General features: G+C 35.5%; 1 protein-coding gene across 1 annotated transcript; it reads right to left on the reverse strand.

Annotated features, from left to right (window-relative positions):
* Positions 1-400: 400 nt before the first annotated feature.
* On the reverse strand, positions 401-2,604 carry LOC135201253 (uncharacterized). Its single transcript, XM_064230125.1, has 4 exons — positions 2,275-2,604; positions 1,539-1,686; positions 1,108-1,245; positions 401-757 (listed from the first exon to the last, which is right to left on the reverse strand). Exons 1-3 carry the CDS (start codon positions 2,419-2,421, stop codon positions 1,190-1,192), a joined length of 351 nt encoding a protein of 116 aa, XP_064086195.1. The 5' UTR covers positions 2,422-2,604; the 3' UTR covers positions 401-757; positions 1,108-1,189.
* Between the last annotated feature and the right edge of the window lie 13,426 nt (positions 2,605-16,030).

The raw sequence follows: 16,030 nt of genomic DNA on the forward strand, positions 1-16,030 counted from the left end.
TATATATATATATTATATATATATATATTATATATATATATATATATATGATATATACAATCGCGCCCATGAGCCGGCGAATTTCTTATCTAAAAAATTCCCCTTCGGTTAACACATGAAAATATATTCATTTCGAGGTAGAGCGAATTAGATATGAAAGGATATTTGTAGCTTAATGCGTACAGTATATGAATCATGGTGCTGTGATAAGGCTATCATATATATATTATATATATATATATATATATATATATATATATATATATAGATATAATGCTAATTTGTATCTCACTGTATTAACATTTTTTTTATATTATTCTGATAATCACCTGAGTCGATTCTCTCATCAAGTCAGAAATGAGGATTAATCATTAGATATCATTTCAGTGAAAAACCGAACTGTCATTGCACATAAAACTTTATTTCAAAGAAACATTACAAAATAACATTTAAACTTGAGTAACCTGACCATATAACGCTTCGTTAACAATTAAAAGATATAAAAACAGTGACTAGGATGAGCAGCAGTTACAGTCCAAAGATCGGGGTTCTTTCAAGTTAGGCTTCGGCTTCTGCAGGGTAAACGGTGGCTGGGCTTCGGTAGGGGCTTCTGTTGTTGAGTAGGGGAGGGGGCGGGGGCGTGATATTGGGGGTGGCCTTAGACGACGCTTGGGGCGTAGGGGGGTGGGTGTTTGGCATCGCCCTCGTATTCGACGTCGGCAACGTAGCCCACGACATGGTCGGCTTGGTATTTCACCTGCAAGGGAAACAGGAAATTGTGTTGTCTCAGGGATTCTTGTTTATTTTTTTTATTTTATTTATTATGCATTTTTTGCCATCAACTTCAGTGTCTTCACAGGTTTTGAAGGATTTTGTTATTTCTTAATGAGCCAAAAGGAGGCACTAATAGATGGATACGTAAGATTATTTTGGATATGTTCTTGTATTTGACTGTAGTGTAGGGCACTTTCAAGCAATTATTAACACTTAATACTCCGGCATCAGACGATGAGTCGTTGTAAAACATGAAGTGAAAATTAAAATTGCCAAGAAAATGAAAAATGTGTGGATATGGACGTAATAATAAAATAGTAAGTTGGACGTTACAGTTTGAAGACGGCCGTCAGGTAAAGCCACGTAGTAAGTTCCTTGGACGAGTTCTCCATTGGACTTCTCGGCCTGGCCGTAGTCAGCGCCGACGTAGTCGTCTTTGATAGCATAGGAGAATGAGTATGGAATGCCCTTCTGTGGGAGACAAAAGAAAATCCACCATATAATATAAATATAAATATATATATATATATATATATATATATATATATATATATATATATATATATATATATATATATCACATATATATAGCTATATATATATACATATATATTGTTAGCTGTGCATGTGGATATTGCGTATGAACACAATTTTCCTCAGATGGCCAACTCGAGTCTTGTGGAAGCTTAATATTTAGAATTACATTGGGACGAGTGTGTAAGATGAAGCAACTTAGACGAATCTGAAACGAGAGAGCCACTTACCGGTTTGTAGGTTGGGTGTCCATATGGGGGAGGGGGAGGGGGGTAGGGGGCGAGGTGGTCCGTAAGAAGGCTCAGCGATAGAGGATTCTGAGGATGCCAAACCTGCCATTGCAGCCACCAGCATTACAGTTGCCGAGTACATGATGACCTTCAACACAGTAGTAAAAATAAGAGTGTTATTATTGGGCCTGTGATACCTTCGCAAGTTGCATTTTTAGCGTTTTATGACAATGATATAGATCTTAAGATTTGTTCTTTATTTGTAAAAGAATATTGATTTTTGAGGAAGGTTGAACATGAGATTTGATAGTGAGTTTAATGACAGAATGTCTTTATGTCTTTATTAGTTAGTAGATTATATTCTTTTTGAGGTTAATCTTGACGGCTTTGCAACGAAAATGTTTGTGATTATCTTGTTAAATGCCAAAAATGTTGTTAGTGTGATTAAAATAACTGCAAGTGTTTTCAATTTTATCTTGTATTTCAATATTTAGAATTTGAGGGAAGAAAGATGTAAGTTTAAAATTCTCACTGAGTGTTCTAAGCGATTTAATGATGGTGAAACGATTTTGTTGTAAAGATGTATATGTTTGGAAACTTAATAATTAGACAGATTAGTCAAAACTTGATTAATTATTTGATCGGACAAAACTTGACCAATTGACTCTTCTGCTTCTAACTGTAACAAACCGCGCTGATGTAAACAAACATTTTCACAAACACGTGATAAGTAAACCTTAGCCATTGCGAGAAGTTTTGCTGAGAAGCTGTTGATTGTTGTGAGAGGTGAACGGTAGAAGTGATGGTTAAACCGACCCATCTCGCGCCTTATATACTGTACTGGGTGGAGGAAACTCAGGACTTCCTCCTCACCCTTCACCATCTCGGCTTCGTCCTCCCCCTCCACGCCCAAGTGTTACGTTATCCCTTTCTAATGGTATTGGGTCATTTGGATTCACGCAAGTCAAGGATACTCAACCCGCTGCCGTATGGCATCTGAAGGTGGCATAGCATATGGGCCGCTATGACTTCTGATTTCGACATGCTCACGCCTCACGTCCCTTTGTCGGAGGTGATATGGTTACCTATCGTCAGTTAGAGACTGCGCTGGTCCAGAAAATTTATATATATATATATATATATATATATATATATATATATATATATATATATATATATATATATATATATATATATATATATATATATATAATTATATATTTATATATATATATTTGTATATTATATATATATATATATATATATACTATATATATATATATATGTGTGTGTGTGTGTGTGTGCGTGTGTGTGTGTTATGGAGACGAGAAACCTGTGACTACGACAGTGTCCCGGATTAATAAACTTTATTTCCTCAGGGTATAAAGTAATCCTAGATTATCCAATCATATTTTCTCCTAAGGTGTTATTACCAACGGTGTGGTGGCTAAACGGCGCAATCATATAGACATGTATCTAAGCCTTAATCAGGTCGTATATAATTTGTCCGTCACTTACTCTCTCTCTCTCTCTCTCTCTCTCTCTCTCTCTCTCTCTCTCTCTCTCTCATACAGATATGTATGTAAGCCTTAATCAGTTAGTAGATAAAATATATATTTATATATATATATATATATATATATATATATATATATATATATATAGATATATATATATATATGTATATATATATATAATGTGTATGTATGCATGTAAGTAATCAGTTAGTAGATCACTTGTCAATGACATTTAAAATAACAATGATTGCTCTCTCTCTCTCTCTCTCTCTCCTCTCCTCTCTCGCTCTCTCTCCTTCTCTCTCTCCGACTCTCTCTCTTCTCCTCTCTCTCTCTCTCTCTGATTGATTAAGGCCCTACGTACATGTCTGTGTTCCACCGCCACCTGGTCAGAAACCGTTCCTTACAAAAAAAAAAAAAAAAAAAAAAACCATCCTGATAATTTGAATATTTTGGCAGGAAATATATTTGGATAATCTAGGAATTGTTTTTCGTCTTGAGAGTAATTTAAGCGAGGAATTCTTCACACAAGAATATCCAAGAAATTAAATATTGAATACAGTTACAGACGATATGTAGTTTAATATTTTTTTTCATAAGACTATTGTGGTGGTACACAGGTTTTCTAATCTCCATATTATTACCCGTTCATTGATTACCAAGTTTGACTTTCACTTCTTCAGTAATTTTGCTGTTCATTTCCTTTTTATTCCCAATTTTTTTTATATATATATTACAGATGAACTGGTGTTCATCCTTCTTTTTTGTATCGAAGATATGATTTCATCTCTTCCATGTACATCAAAGGCATAATATTAATTATTAATTTTTGTCCCCTTTAGAGCTTGCACTCACCTTTGCTGGACTGTTGTAACTATTTTCAGGGTATATGTTTTAAATAAAGATAATTTCACATTAGTCATCTTGTATAATTAATAAAACATCAGTAAGATTGTTACCGGTATGGCAATACAAATTTTAAATATGTTCACGTATTTTTTTTCGTCATTAATCTAACTCCTCTGACCTTCAGAGGAAATATATGATATGATAACTAAATCGTGGATGAAACCACTTGCCGAAAACTTCCACAACGTTATGTGGTTTATACACCAACCTTTAAAGAAGGCTCATCCCATTCACCTCAGTCTTGCACGCGGTCTTGTGTTTCCAATATCTGTATCGGGCCGTTTCTAGGTCGTCCTTACTGCTGCCTGATTAAGTGCCGAATTTTACTCTTTTCGCCACCCTGTTGTCCTCCATTCTTTCCTCGTGACCAAACAATCACAAAAACCAGATTCAGCATTTCACCGACGTTGCTGTCTTCATCACTCCTTTTTTTGTTATGTCTTTCCACGTTTATCTCCATTTCATTCATTTTATGACCTGAACACTAAGAAAACAGTTAGCCTCAACATCTTCACTTTTTTTTTTATTATTCTTTCATTCCTATTCAACATCCATACTTCCAGCAACCGTAAATGATGTGCATCAGTGTGCGTGTTTCTGTGTATTAATGAAAAGCAAGCAGCCAGTACCTTCCAAGATTTCGAAGATAACACCGCGGTTGAAAGAAGTCAAAAGGCTCGTTTCGTAAACACTACATAGATGAATAACAGATGAATACAATGAAATAATCTTTATATTAAAACATAAACCCTTCAGATAGTTACAATAGTGCAGCAAAGGGGAGTGCAAGTTATAAAGGGGTCAAAGATTAATGATCTTTTTATCTTCAATGAAACTTATTATATCTTGGATGTACATTCAATATGTCGTTGTCTGTTTCAAGAAAATTATGGCTATCAAGCGGTTACTTCCCTGACTGATTTGATGATGAAACAGCTTTATAAGTTTCAAAGGACGGGAATGTATACCGCAGAATTAGGTAAGGCATTGAATAGCACAATGAATAGCATAAAAACTGTATTATCTCCGATAAAACATGATGTCAACCTTACAGAAGAACAGTGCGGAATGGTAGAATAGAAATCCGGGTTATTTATACTTTGCTGCTGTTATTCCAATATCGTGCCTTGTTCTGTATGTATGTATGTATGTATGTGTGTATATATGTATGTACATGCATACCTTACGTAATATATATGTAATATATATATATAATACTATCAATATATATAGATATATATATATATATATATATATATATATATATAACCGAGTTTTGAATTTTTACGGCAGCATTGATAGAAAGTTTTTCATACATTTTTCCAAAATTAATTTTTGCACGGAAACTTTTTCTGCGAATCTCTTGCTTTTTAATTGTCCAGGAATGAATTCTTTTTGTTGAACCGAAAAAATAATGTTTCAACACATCGTTCTCTTCTTTTTGGACGCTAGGCTGCTTTGTTAGGTCAAATGTCCTGAAACAATAAATGACTTTTAATCGTTCGAATGGATCTCCCATTTTTATCTTGTTAATGGCCTTTTTTCCATATGACCCGTATTGTCCGTCACATGTTTGAACGTAGACAAAATGCATAGGTATGTTAAACTTTCGTACCCCTCGCTATTGAGTTACCTCAATATACGACGTTACCAACTCGACCACGTTACCCTTTGTGGTCGAGTTGGTGACGTCGTATGTTGGGGTAACTGGATTCACTGTCAGACGTCTTTTGAAAGTAGCGGCCTCATGAGCCTTCGGAGACCATTTTTCAACATTTCTACGAGAGACGTTCTCGCTACTCATTGCCTGGACCCAGGGAACTGGTGGTGCTTTCTTGAAAAAAGTGTGTGCCTTCAGTACACATGCAGAGACGTTTGGCCTTTGGTATGGCAAGGTACTAAGGATTTATCCTAGATACAATTCGCCCATGATTCTGAGACAGATGTCATTGAAATATTCTTATGTGGCAAGCATCTTTCAAAATTCGTTGATGCTAAGCCCGTTTAACGCAATAAAGTGCGTATTGTCTGTTAGCTTGCCCGCTTGTTAGATTGTGTAAACGTACGAGTCCACTGAATTTATACTGCCGGGTATCAAAAAGCAAGAAATTTATTAACAATAGAAATTATTTACCGTAGTTCTTTTGGTGTAAATATCGTAAAATGCTGTAAAATATTGAACTGAATTTTGTTTATAGTTATTTTAGTATCGGAAATTTTTTCTTCCAATATTGGATTTTTATTCGTATTGAATTCATACTATTCCTAACTATTGCCTTCTTCCGCAAACATAATCCAAACAAGAGGGTGCTCTGCTCTGCCAGTGTTTCCTCAAACTTTCACAGTCATTAAGATACGACGTTATTCATATGTATCCTGGAGCTGTTAGCGATTATTAAGACAAGTTATTTTAGTCTTATGGAAGTCAATTTGCCGCAGGGTGACGACACGTCCATATTGACGTAAGAACGCCGAGTGGTCGTGGGTAGTGTGTGTGTGTGTGTGTGTGTGTGTGTGTGTGTGTGGTGTGGGGGGGGGGGGGGGGAGTAGAAGGTAGCAGTTTTGTGGTGAGGATGCCGTGTGGAACTTTGTGGCTTCGGAGCATTACGGAAGACGCCGTTCTATGTAAATGTAGCATAAATGTACTCAATAATATATAATATGCTCTCACCACTTATATCATTCCATGCAGTCTCTCTCCAACGGATTTTGAGTTGCAAGGGAAATACATTCTATCTTATAGCAATTATTTTTCATTTAAAGTTTGTATGCATGTGATTTTTGTATCTGTATGGAAACATAATTTCGATACATTGTGTGAAAGAACTGCATGTATAAGAACATAGGGATTGGGCGGCGTTAATGACCATGTTTGTAGCTTCGTTAGTTCGCTAGCATGATCCAGTCATCAGTACTATTACAGTGTTTATAAGATTGTAGGCTCATGAACGGTAATGCATTCCCTTTTACAGGATTTCTTGAATCTTTGTCTATATCTTCCCAAAAAAGAATTGTATGTATTATATTCAAGGATTTTTTTGACGTATTGAATTTGACTTTTTTCGCCCATTTCATATTCTTATGGAAGTTGCTATAAATGAGTTTATTTGTTATGACTCATATGGCGAGGACGTGATCTTTTAAGGTGCTAATATCCCGTGAGGGATGAAGAGCTTACTTGGTTCTGTTATACATAAGTAATCTCAATCGCTATTCACTTTCGTTGGAATATTCTGTAAGGTACTCGAATGCTGAAAGTATTATATGTACCACGCTTTACATTGTGGAAATCTCTCTCTCTCTCTCTCTCTCTCTCTCTCTCTCTCTCTCTCTCTCTCTCTCTCTCTCTCTCTCTCTCATACACAGAAATAGCCATGAAACCTTTTTTCGCCAATATGAAATTCCTTTCCCGAATCTGATGTATAAATTCCTCAATGAAAGTCGGGTGGTCGTGTTGCCATCACATTATTGGAACACTGCAACGATATTTGGAGGCTGTATTTCTGTCTGTGTCAGTAATTTGCATGTGAATTAAGGGGTTTAGCAGAACTCACGTTGAGCGAGAGCGAGTGATTAATGAATATTTCTTTCGATGAAAGGTAACCACAGTGTTGGAATAGTATCCACCCAAAAGTCATTATCGGACAAGTTTCTGCTATGTTATTGAATGTATGTAATTGGGTTTTTAATGAGACAACAGTTACTCTTTTTTTTTATCCATAGATAAGCTCAAATTGCTAGTTGTGGTTTATGGTAGCTTAATTCAGAGGTTATCATTTAGTTGAGCCAAAGAATGTGCCGGAAAAGTGTGACATTGATGATGAAGAATTACGTAGGAAAGTTGTAGTTTTTACTCTACAAACATCGACACTATTTTTTATGAATGGTAGTACTCACGATACGAGTAACATATGCTTCTACTTCTACTGCTGCTGGTGTAGCAGTAGTAAGCAAGACTAGAACGCATAATTGGCATTATTTCTCTTATTTCTCTTTTAATCTTCACAGGAGTTTGTTGTAAAAATAATGTATGAATATCACAACTTAAAATACATAAGGCCAAGAAGGGAAAAGTAGGAGTCAAGGCGACACCAATATCACTGCAGGCCGCCTCTCTCTCTCTCTCTCTCTCTCTCTCTCTCTCTCTCTCTTCTCTCGCTCTCTCTCCTCCCCCTCTTGTCTCTCTCTCTCTCTCTCTCTCTCTCTCTCTCTCTCTCTCCCCCTATGAGGTGATATGAAAAGAAATGCTCTTGGTCCTCTATGGGCTCAAGAAAAACCATGAATGGAATGCTAGTAATATTTTTGTCAGTACTTTTAGACTGGAGTTATAATTCATCGGGCTTATAAGATTTCCTTCTATCAGTCTATAACTTTAGCATTATTTTTATAACCCACAGGGCTCAAAGAAACAGCCTCCGAAACGCAAGTTCGCTTTTCTTGAAATGTCCTTAAAAATGTGATTGCACAGTAATTTTAAAAAGGTTATAGTCACTTTGTTATTTTCTCTACTTATTATTATTACCTTTATGCACGTATACCTGTGTGAAACATAGTTAAATTTTGTACAAACGGGAAATCATTTTACAATAAACTCTCAACTTATTCTTTGGTGTTTTGGGGTTAAAAGGATGCGGATCGTTAATTCAGCTTTCGAGATGTAACGTGACAAAAAGGCGACTTTATTCGAAAGTTGAAATAAATGTCAAACCGCAGAATATATTACGATTTGTCTCACAGTAACGCGTTGCGAAAGCCATTCGTTTCCGTACCCGGCAGTTTATGGAAATAAACCAAGGAAGTTGTTTTATTTTATTCTATTTCATTTTATTTTATTTATTTATTTATTTTTACAATTACAGTCATTTTTATGCCCATGTTATTATGTATGTATGTATGTATGTATGTATGTATGTATGTAGTATAGTATATATATATATATATATATATATATATATATAAATATATATATATATATATATATATAGGCAACATATTCCCCAGTAGTTTTGAATCCCCTTGATAGCTGAGAGCATTAAGGCTGCTGTTTCTCATGCAGTTATTTCCAAGATAAAGGAACTTTGATATTAATGGGCTGTTTGTGGATTGATAGTTAAAAGCATAAACGTACCTTAAGCAATTTTCATGTATAATTCCATTATTACTATAAGAATTTAGCAGAAGAATTCATAAAAAATAGTATAGTAGTCTACTTATCAGATTTGGTACTTCATAATCATTTTCATTCATATATAATTCAGCAGACTGTGTTACTAAAATATAATATTATTTTATTATTATACAACGCTTTCCCAAAAGAAATAAGAATAGAGAAATGATGAACAGCGTTTTCATGTTGCCCCACTTAATTCCCTTCCAAACTTTATCGGGTATTATCTGAACAACGAAATTTTCTGTCAGTCGAGTGTTCCCACACAAGTACTATGATATATACACGTGGTTTACAGCAAAGCTTAAGGGGTTTATAGAATTTTATTACATGATGGATTGAATTTTTATGCTCGCAAGGGGAAGTGGCATTTATGTAGGACGGAATTTTCCCATACTATTGTATATGAATATTTTACTTTAACCGAATGTCTGTATTTGTGCGTAGGCATGTTACCCATATTGGATTTATTTTTTTAAATCATGAATAATCATAACTCATAATTGAAATCTTTTATGTAAAAGTGGTCAAAACGTTTTCTGTTAGAATATCTATCCCGGTCTTGAATTACTAGATGGACACATTTTTGCATGCTATAACCTATATGAATTTTAGATAATACTTGTAAGTTTCATTTGTTTAGTTAACTCCACTTGAAAGAAAAATTGTTTGCGTAGTGAACCGCTTGTTTAACGTGGAATTCTTTACTCAGAAATAACCTTAGTACGTTGAAGCTAATTTGAAATGTATAAATATTTGGAAATTTGTGTAGTTACAAAAATAGTGTAGCTATTTACAGCGGGAAAAGTGCATAAACTTTCATGCAATCGTATTAATTAGAGATTTGTGTTAATTTATGCCCAAAGTGTGGATAGAGCGAGGAAACCAACCTCAGCTTTGTGATTCAGATTCGTATAATCATATTCTTGTTGACTGAATAACTATTATGTAAGGACTCTGAAATACTAAGCCACAAAGGTAAGTGAATATTGAATTAACTTCAACTTAGAAAGAACTTATATACAAGGGGAATTACAATTGATAAGTGGCTATTAAGCGGATCTACTCTAGCCAGGATTTGAACCGTTGCATTTTTGTTGGGATACAATAATAGGCAGCTGACTCATCGATTCGGCTATCAAGAGTAATTCATATTAGGTGTAAGATACTCTCAAAGTAGAGTGAATGAGATATTAATTCATTTCATGGCTTAATATTTGTGGGTACAAAAAAGTCACTCTTCTGTAAATGTCACAACTTCATAGGGAATTTGGTGTACATCGTATCTGAGCGGTTTTATTTGTATAAAAATATGATTTCACGGCACGTGTTTACATTGCTAGAATAAATTTAGCTTACGGCCGATGGGCATGTTTCCATCACGGGAATTTATCAAAGGTCACAAAAGCGTTTCTACCATGCTGATAGTTGTCCGAGCCTGTAAGCGTAAACATGTTTACATTGCTTGAATATCTCTCGAGGTTTAAACTAGCACGTTTCCATGCAAATATAACGCTAGGGTAAAAAAATACTTGCAGTTTTCTATTAAGCATCTTAACGTTGTCCTATTTCGCCTACAAATTTTAACAAAACCATCACAATGTTGACGAAACTTGACGGATGCACTTTGCTTAAACGGAAGTATACCATAGAATAGCAAGGAAAACTTCTCGGCTCAGCCTACGCGGAATCAGAGGAATTTATTTCTGGTGATAGCAATTAATTTCTCGATTTAATGCGGTTCGGATCCCACAATAAGCTGTAGGTCCCGTTGCTAGGTGACCAATTGGTTCCTAGCCACGTAAAGAAAAAAAATCTAATCCATCGGGCCAGCCATAAGAGAGCTATTAATCAGCTCAGTGGTCTAGTAAACTTAGCAAGGAAAACTATATTTTATGTGTGTTGTAGCGTAGTGTTATTGTATTGGGTGAAGTTTATTGTTTGTTTTGGTTGTACATTTTTAACGTTTTGGATATCCATTCCACATTTATTAGCCGAGGTCGCGAATTTTTTCCGAACATAGTTAAAAAACTAGGCGCGCGTGTTTGTGGATGTGTGTAAATTAATTTTCCTATTTTTGACGATGAATAAGACCCTGATGGTAGCGTACCAAAAGCGTTCTTATTATGAATGTCAGAGAGTGGAATATCGCTGCGTCCATCAAGCATTTTCTTTGGTCGTGTGTTTGTGTGTTTGTGTGTTTGGGTGCGGAGATGCTAATGGAAGAACATCCAATATGTTTGAAATTGCGCCTTCATTAAGGGAAGAGAATGGATGTTTGGTTTGTGGCTTGCATATGCTAGTGTAGTAGACGCCTTTCCTTTTCTTATTGAAAGTAACGACACTGGCGAGATTGAAACTTTACCATTTCCGTCTTGAAAGGGTAATTTTGTTCATTGAATGTTTTTTCTTTAAGGCTGATTTTAGGATTTTTAGATTTGCACAGTAATGGATATGTGAGATATGTCGTTGTACCTGTGCAGTCGTCCATGCATGTACATAATTCTATTTCTCTCTCTCTCTCTCCTCTCTCTCTCTCTCTCTCTCTCTCTCTCTTTCTTTTCTTGTTAAGGGTGTGGCGCCATATGGTTACAGCGTGCAAGTTTCTCAGTAGGTCCGTAGGGTTGTGATTACTATACCTACTTCCTCATTTTTTACCCTATGATACCCAATTACGGATTGGATGACTGGTGGGTGGTAGGCCGGAATCGAACATCAGACCTTGCAAACATGAGCAGGGATCTGTACCAGTCTCCTATGGCGCATACACACGGATTTTACAAATATACATATATATATATATATATATATATATATATATATATATATATTATATATATATATATATATATAATGTGTGTGTGCGCGCGTGTGGAGAGAGAGAGAGAGAGAGAGAGAGAGAGAGAGGAGAGAGAGAGATTGTACTTGTAGATAGGTATTGGGGGGGGGGGGGGGGGGCGATCCTCAAGGCGTTGACGCGGATATTATAATGGGAACAGTTATTGACTGAAAAGAATGTGTGTATTTGTACGTAGAATGTGTATATGTATTAGACAGAGAGAGAGAGAGAGAGAGAGAGAGAGAGAGAGAGGAGAGAGAGAGTTTGTTTTCTTTGTGGTTTTACTTGCAGCCTGCCTCCCCTGAGTGGACATAATATTATATGTTGCATTGTTAAAAACAATGATGTGTGGTCTGATTTGGGCACTGTATGCAAGATTTAGTTTCGAGTTGCATACCATATTCGGGTCGCTAAAATGACCTTTGCTTCTTGGCACATAAATGGATATTCAAGAATTTTTGTAACTTATGTTTGAAATAAGTGCAAAGCTTGTTCCGTGATAGTTTAGAGGCATCCAGGGAGTCGGTTCAAAAGGTGAGAAGCAGCGAGAGCAGTGAGATGATGCACGAGTGAGCTCGGCTGGGTTATGATTCACATCTGTTTGGGGCAGTGAATATTTAACAACTCCCCTAGGAATATGGGGAGAAAAGTTTGTTTCCGTGTGGGGGGGAGGGGAGCCTGGTGGTGGCAGACGGTGTTGGTAAGAATGGGACTTAAGCTTTCTTTGATTTTGTAAAATGTATAGAATTATATAACACCATGCCTTTACTGAATATTGTTACTTAGTTCCATCGCCTTCAGTCAAATACGTACTGCAAGAACGAGGTTCATTGCCTTCCGTCGAGCACAACAAGAAAGATCTTACCAGTTTTCGGCATTGTTTGAAAAGTTACTTTGCACTTCTTTTAGTCAGTTTTAGGTAATAGTGAATGGGGTGGGTGGCCATGCACGATTAACTGGTCTAAGAAAGTAGTTTCAATCGTGCCATTTTGTTTGAAATGTCTTCAGTATCTGACTGTTTTCTTTAATATGTCAATGTGAGTAAACCATGTTTGATAATCAGAGATGATGGCTCCCCGGTCTTTTGCTTGTTTATTGATTGCAGTAGCATTTCTGTTTAGATCACGATTAGATTTTAATGGCATGATGTCGTAATAAATATGACTAAGACACGTGGATCATCAGGTCACAGAGATGTAAATAACCTTTGCAGATTGTTGTCAGTATCTATTTGCCTCAACAATAATGAGAGCAGGGCCAAGAACTTTCTCTGGTAGGATACCTGATATGACTTGGGTTGGTTTGGATAGTGCTCCAGTAGCTGATACCTGAAGCTTTTGTTTGGAAGGAAACTGGGACTAGGATCTTGTAGGTGTGCCTGTTTGCTTCTCTCTTAGTTTATTACATAGTACAGAGTGATTTAATTGTCGGAAGCCTTGGCAAAATATATATAAAATGCTTCTGCTCCCAGATTTCAAGATTGTGATTATCGTCTTTCTACGGTTGATTATCTTCTTTGAAGATTTCAGCTTATGTAGCTGTTTCACCCAAGTGATTTTCAGTCACTGCAGGGAAAATGTCATTTTCCGATTTAAAATCCACTTTTAAAATTAATATATTTGTGATAGTTCCCTTGCAGTAAGCCTTCGATGTCAGCACGTGACAATGAATGGAAGCAACCAAAAACTTCTTTCAGTTTTCTCCTGAAGATGGAAAAAGAAACCCACAAGATTACCAAGTATAACTTGTTTACTTGTAAGTATTTACTTAGAATTAACACTCAAGTACTTTCAGGCCCTAGATGTGGCCCTTTCTAAAGAGATGTGAAGGTGGTCAGACTGGGTTAAGGGGCCTGAAAGTATTCGAGTGTTAATACTATGTAAATACTTGCAAGTAAACAATTTATACTTGGTAATATTAGGGGTTTCTTTTTCCAATGAATGGGAGCTTAGCTGCTTATGGGTGTTGATGCTGTCCTCATGAGCAGGCGTTCTAGCAAAGATATGAGGTGCGTTGTTGCATGTTGCTGTATGTTTACGTATGTGTGTGTATGTGTCTGTAGAGGTGGAATGGTTGCCGATAAAGGATTGACAAAAGGTTGTTGGGTTTAAAGGGGACTGTAAGGGTGTGATGTCGGGGCTGTTGGAAGTTGGGTGGTATAGGGTTTGAGAAATTGACGTATAAAGATAACCAAAAACCAAACCATTCCAACTAAAAAGATACCAGTTAGATTCCGGGTTAATGTAGGAGAATTTTTCACTTAATTTCATTCGAAAAAATTGTTGTTTTATATATATAGGTATGTGTATGTATGTATGTATGTATGATACATACATACATAAATATACATATTCATATAAGTACATACATACATACTCGTACACACACACACACACACACATTCGGACAGCTCAGAGTACTCCAATCTTTCAGCCTCCTCCTTAACTTTGGCGTAGTTCTCGTCTCTGAGAATTCTGATAGAATATAGATGAAGCAAGTTCTCTCCTGCCCCCAACCAGCGATTATACAACCAAGTAAACACTTTATCACTAGGGGCTTAAGAATTTATTACAGTTTATACATCCATAAGTTTTTCATGATCTTCAATAACTATGATGATGTAGTAGAACTGAAAGCAGTTCAGCCCTGCTTTTAATTAAGACAGATGTGAAACATTAATTCTGTTTGATCTGTTTGACTGAGACGGCTCTCTCTCTCTCTCTCTCGTCTCTCTTTCTCTCTCTCTCTCTCTCTCTCTCTCTCTCTCTCTGTATATATATATATATATATATATATAATATATATATATATATATATATATATATATATATATATAGTTTAATGATAAATGATATTGCCAAGACCAGGAAGAACATTCTTCATTATACGAGCTTTCGAGGTATAAACCTCATCATCAGGCTGCAAAATTGACAAGATGAAATCAATGAATTACAATAAAATTAATTGTCTCACTTAAATCTTCAAAAAAACATAAAACGAACGGTAAATATAAACTAAAAATTAATTACAAAATTACGATAACAAAAACAAAATTTCGAAAAAATAATAATAAGTAAATAGTTATAGTGAAATACGCAAAACATAAAAATAAAGTGAAATATAAACAAATTACCTCACCCAAAGTAAAATAGCTAACGGCCCACTTGTATACCTTCTATGAAATCACACAATAGCTAGTTGAATAACGGATTTCATCCTTGTCAATTTTTCAGCCTGATGATGAGGTTTATACCTCGAAAGCTCGTATAATAAAGAATGTTCTTCCTGGTCTTGGCAACATTATTTATCATCAAGCTAAGATTTCCAAGTAGCCGCCCAATTATTTAGACTAAATATATATATATATATATATATATATATATATATATATATATATATATATACACACACACACATATGAAGCTCTCAATGTCCATTCGTAGATGTACGATATGCGTATGTTTACAATGCAAGCACGAGTAAATAGTGCGTCGGTTACTGTAGCTTTAATTGCCAAACTCGGTGGATAATATATGCAAGCAGTACATTGAACGTTTATGCAAAATTTGCTATCTTATGTATATTACAAAATGAAAGCACTTGATAGGGCAGTCAGGTAAGCTTGTTTCGAAATTGAATATATATATTGGAATATCTCTCTTAAAACCGCATCTTATATTACTTTATTCTGTAAGAGGAGTAGTATTGAAATACATAGAATTGATGTCGATGTAAATAAATTCTAATATATATTCTTCAGGATTTAGATTGAGAGAAAGTAATGTAATGATAAACGTCGGTTGTTTTGAATATGAGGAATTTGTGAAACATTAAAATAACTAGATACTATAGGATGGCGGGCAGGGCGTTAGTGTGGATATACTGTGTGTATAATGGTTATTATCGTCATTATTCGTAATTTTTAAATATTCTTCTAATACATGCCAAAAGCTGCATTCATTTGACTAAATTGCGGAGCCTTCTTATGCGAGAAATCGAGATAGACGGTAGGAAAATAAAAAAATACAGTGAAAATACACAGCGTGTTTTTCAGGAAGCC

Source organism: Macrobrachium nipponense, chromosome 28 (assembly GCF_015104395.2).
Source record: "Macrobrachium nipponense isolate FS-2020 chromosome 28, ASM1510439v2, whole genome shotgun sequence".
In the NCBI taxonomy this organism is placed as follows: Eukaryota; Metazoa; Arthropoda; class Malacostraca; order Decapoda; family Palaemonidae; genus Macrobrachium; species Macrobrachium nipponense.

What these genes read in the sequence shown, in the direction of transcription:
- LOC135201253 (XM_064230125.1), bottom strand. Translation starts at nt 2,421, where the DNA reads ATGGTGAAGGGTGAGGAGGAAGTCCTGAGTTTCCTCCACCCAGTACAG. An exon ending in AACTTCTCGCAATGGCTAAG is followed by an intron (nt 1,687 to 2,274) that starts GTTTACTTATCA and finishes ACTGTGTTGAAG; the next exon opens with GTCATCATGTACTCGGCAAC. An exon ending in GACACCCAACCTACAAACCG is followed by an intron (nt 1,246 to 1,538) that starts GTAAGTGGCTCT and finishes TGTCTCCCACAG; the next exon opens with AAGGGCATTCCATACTCATT.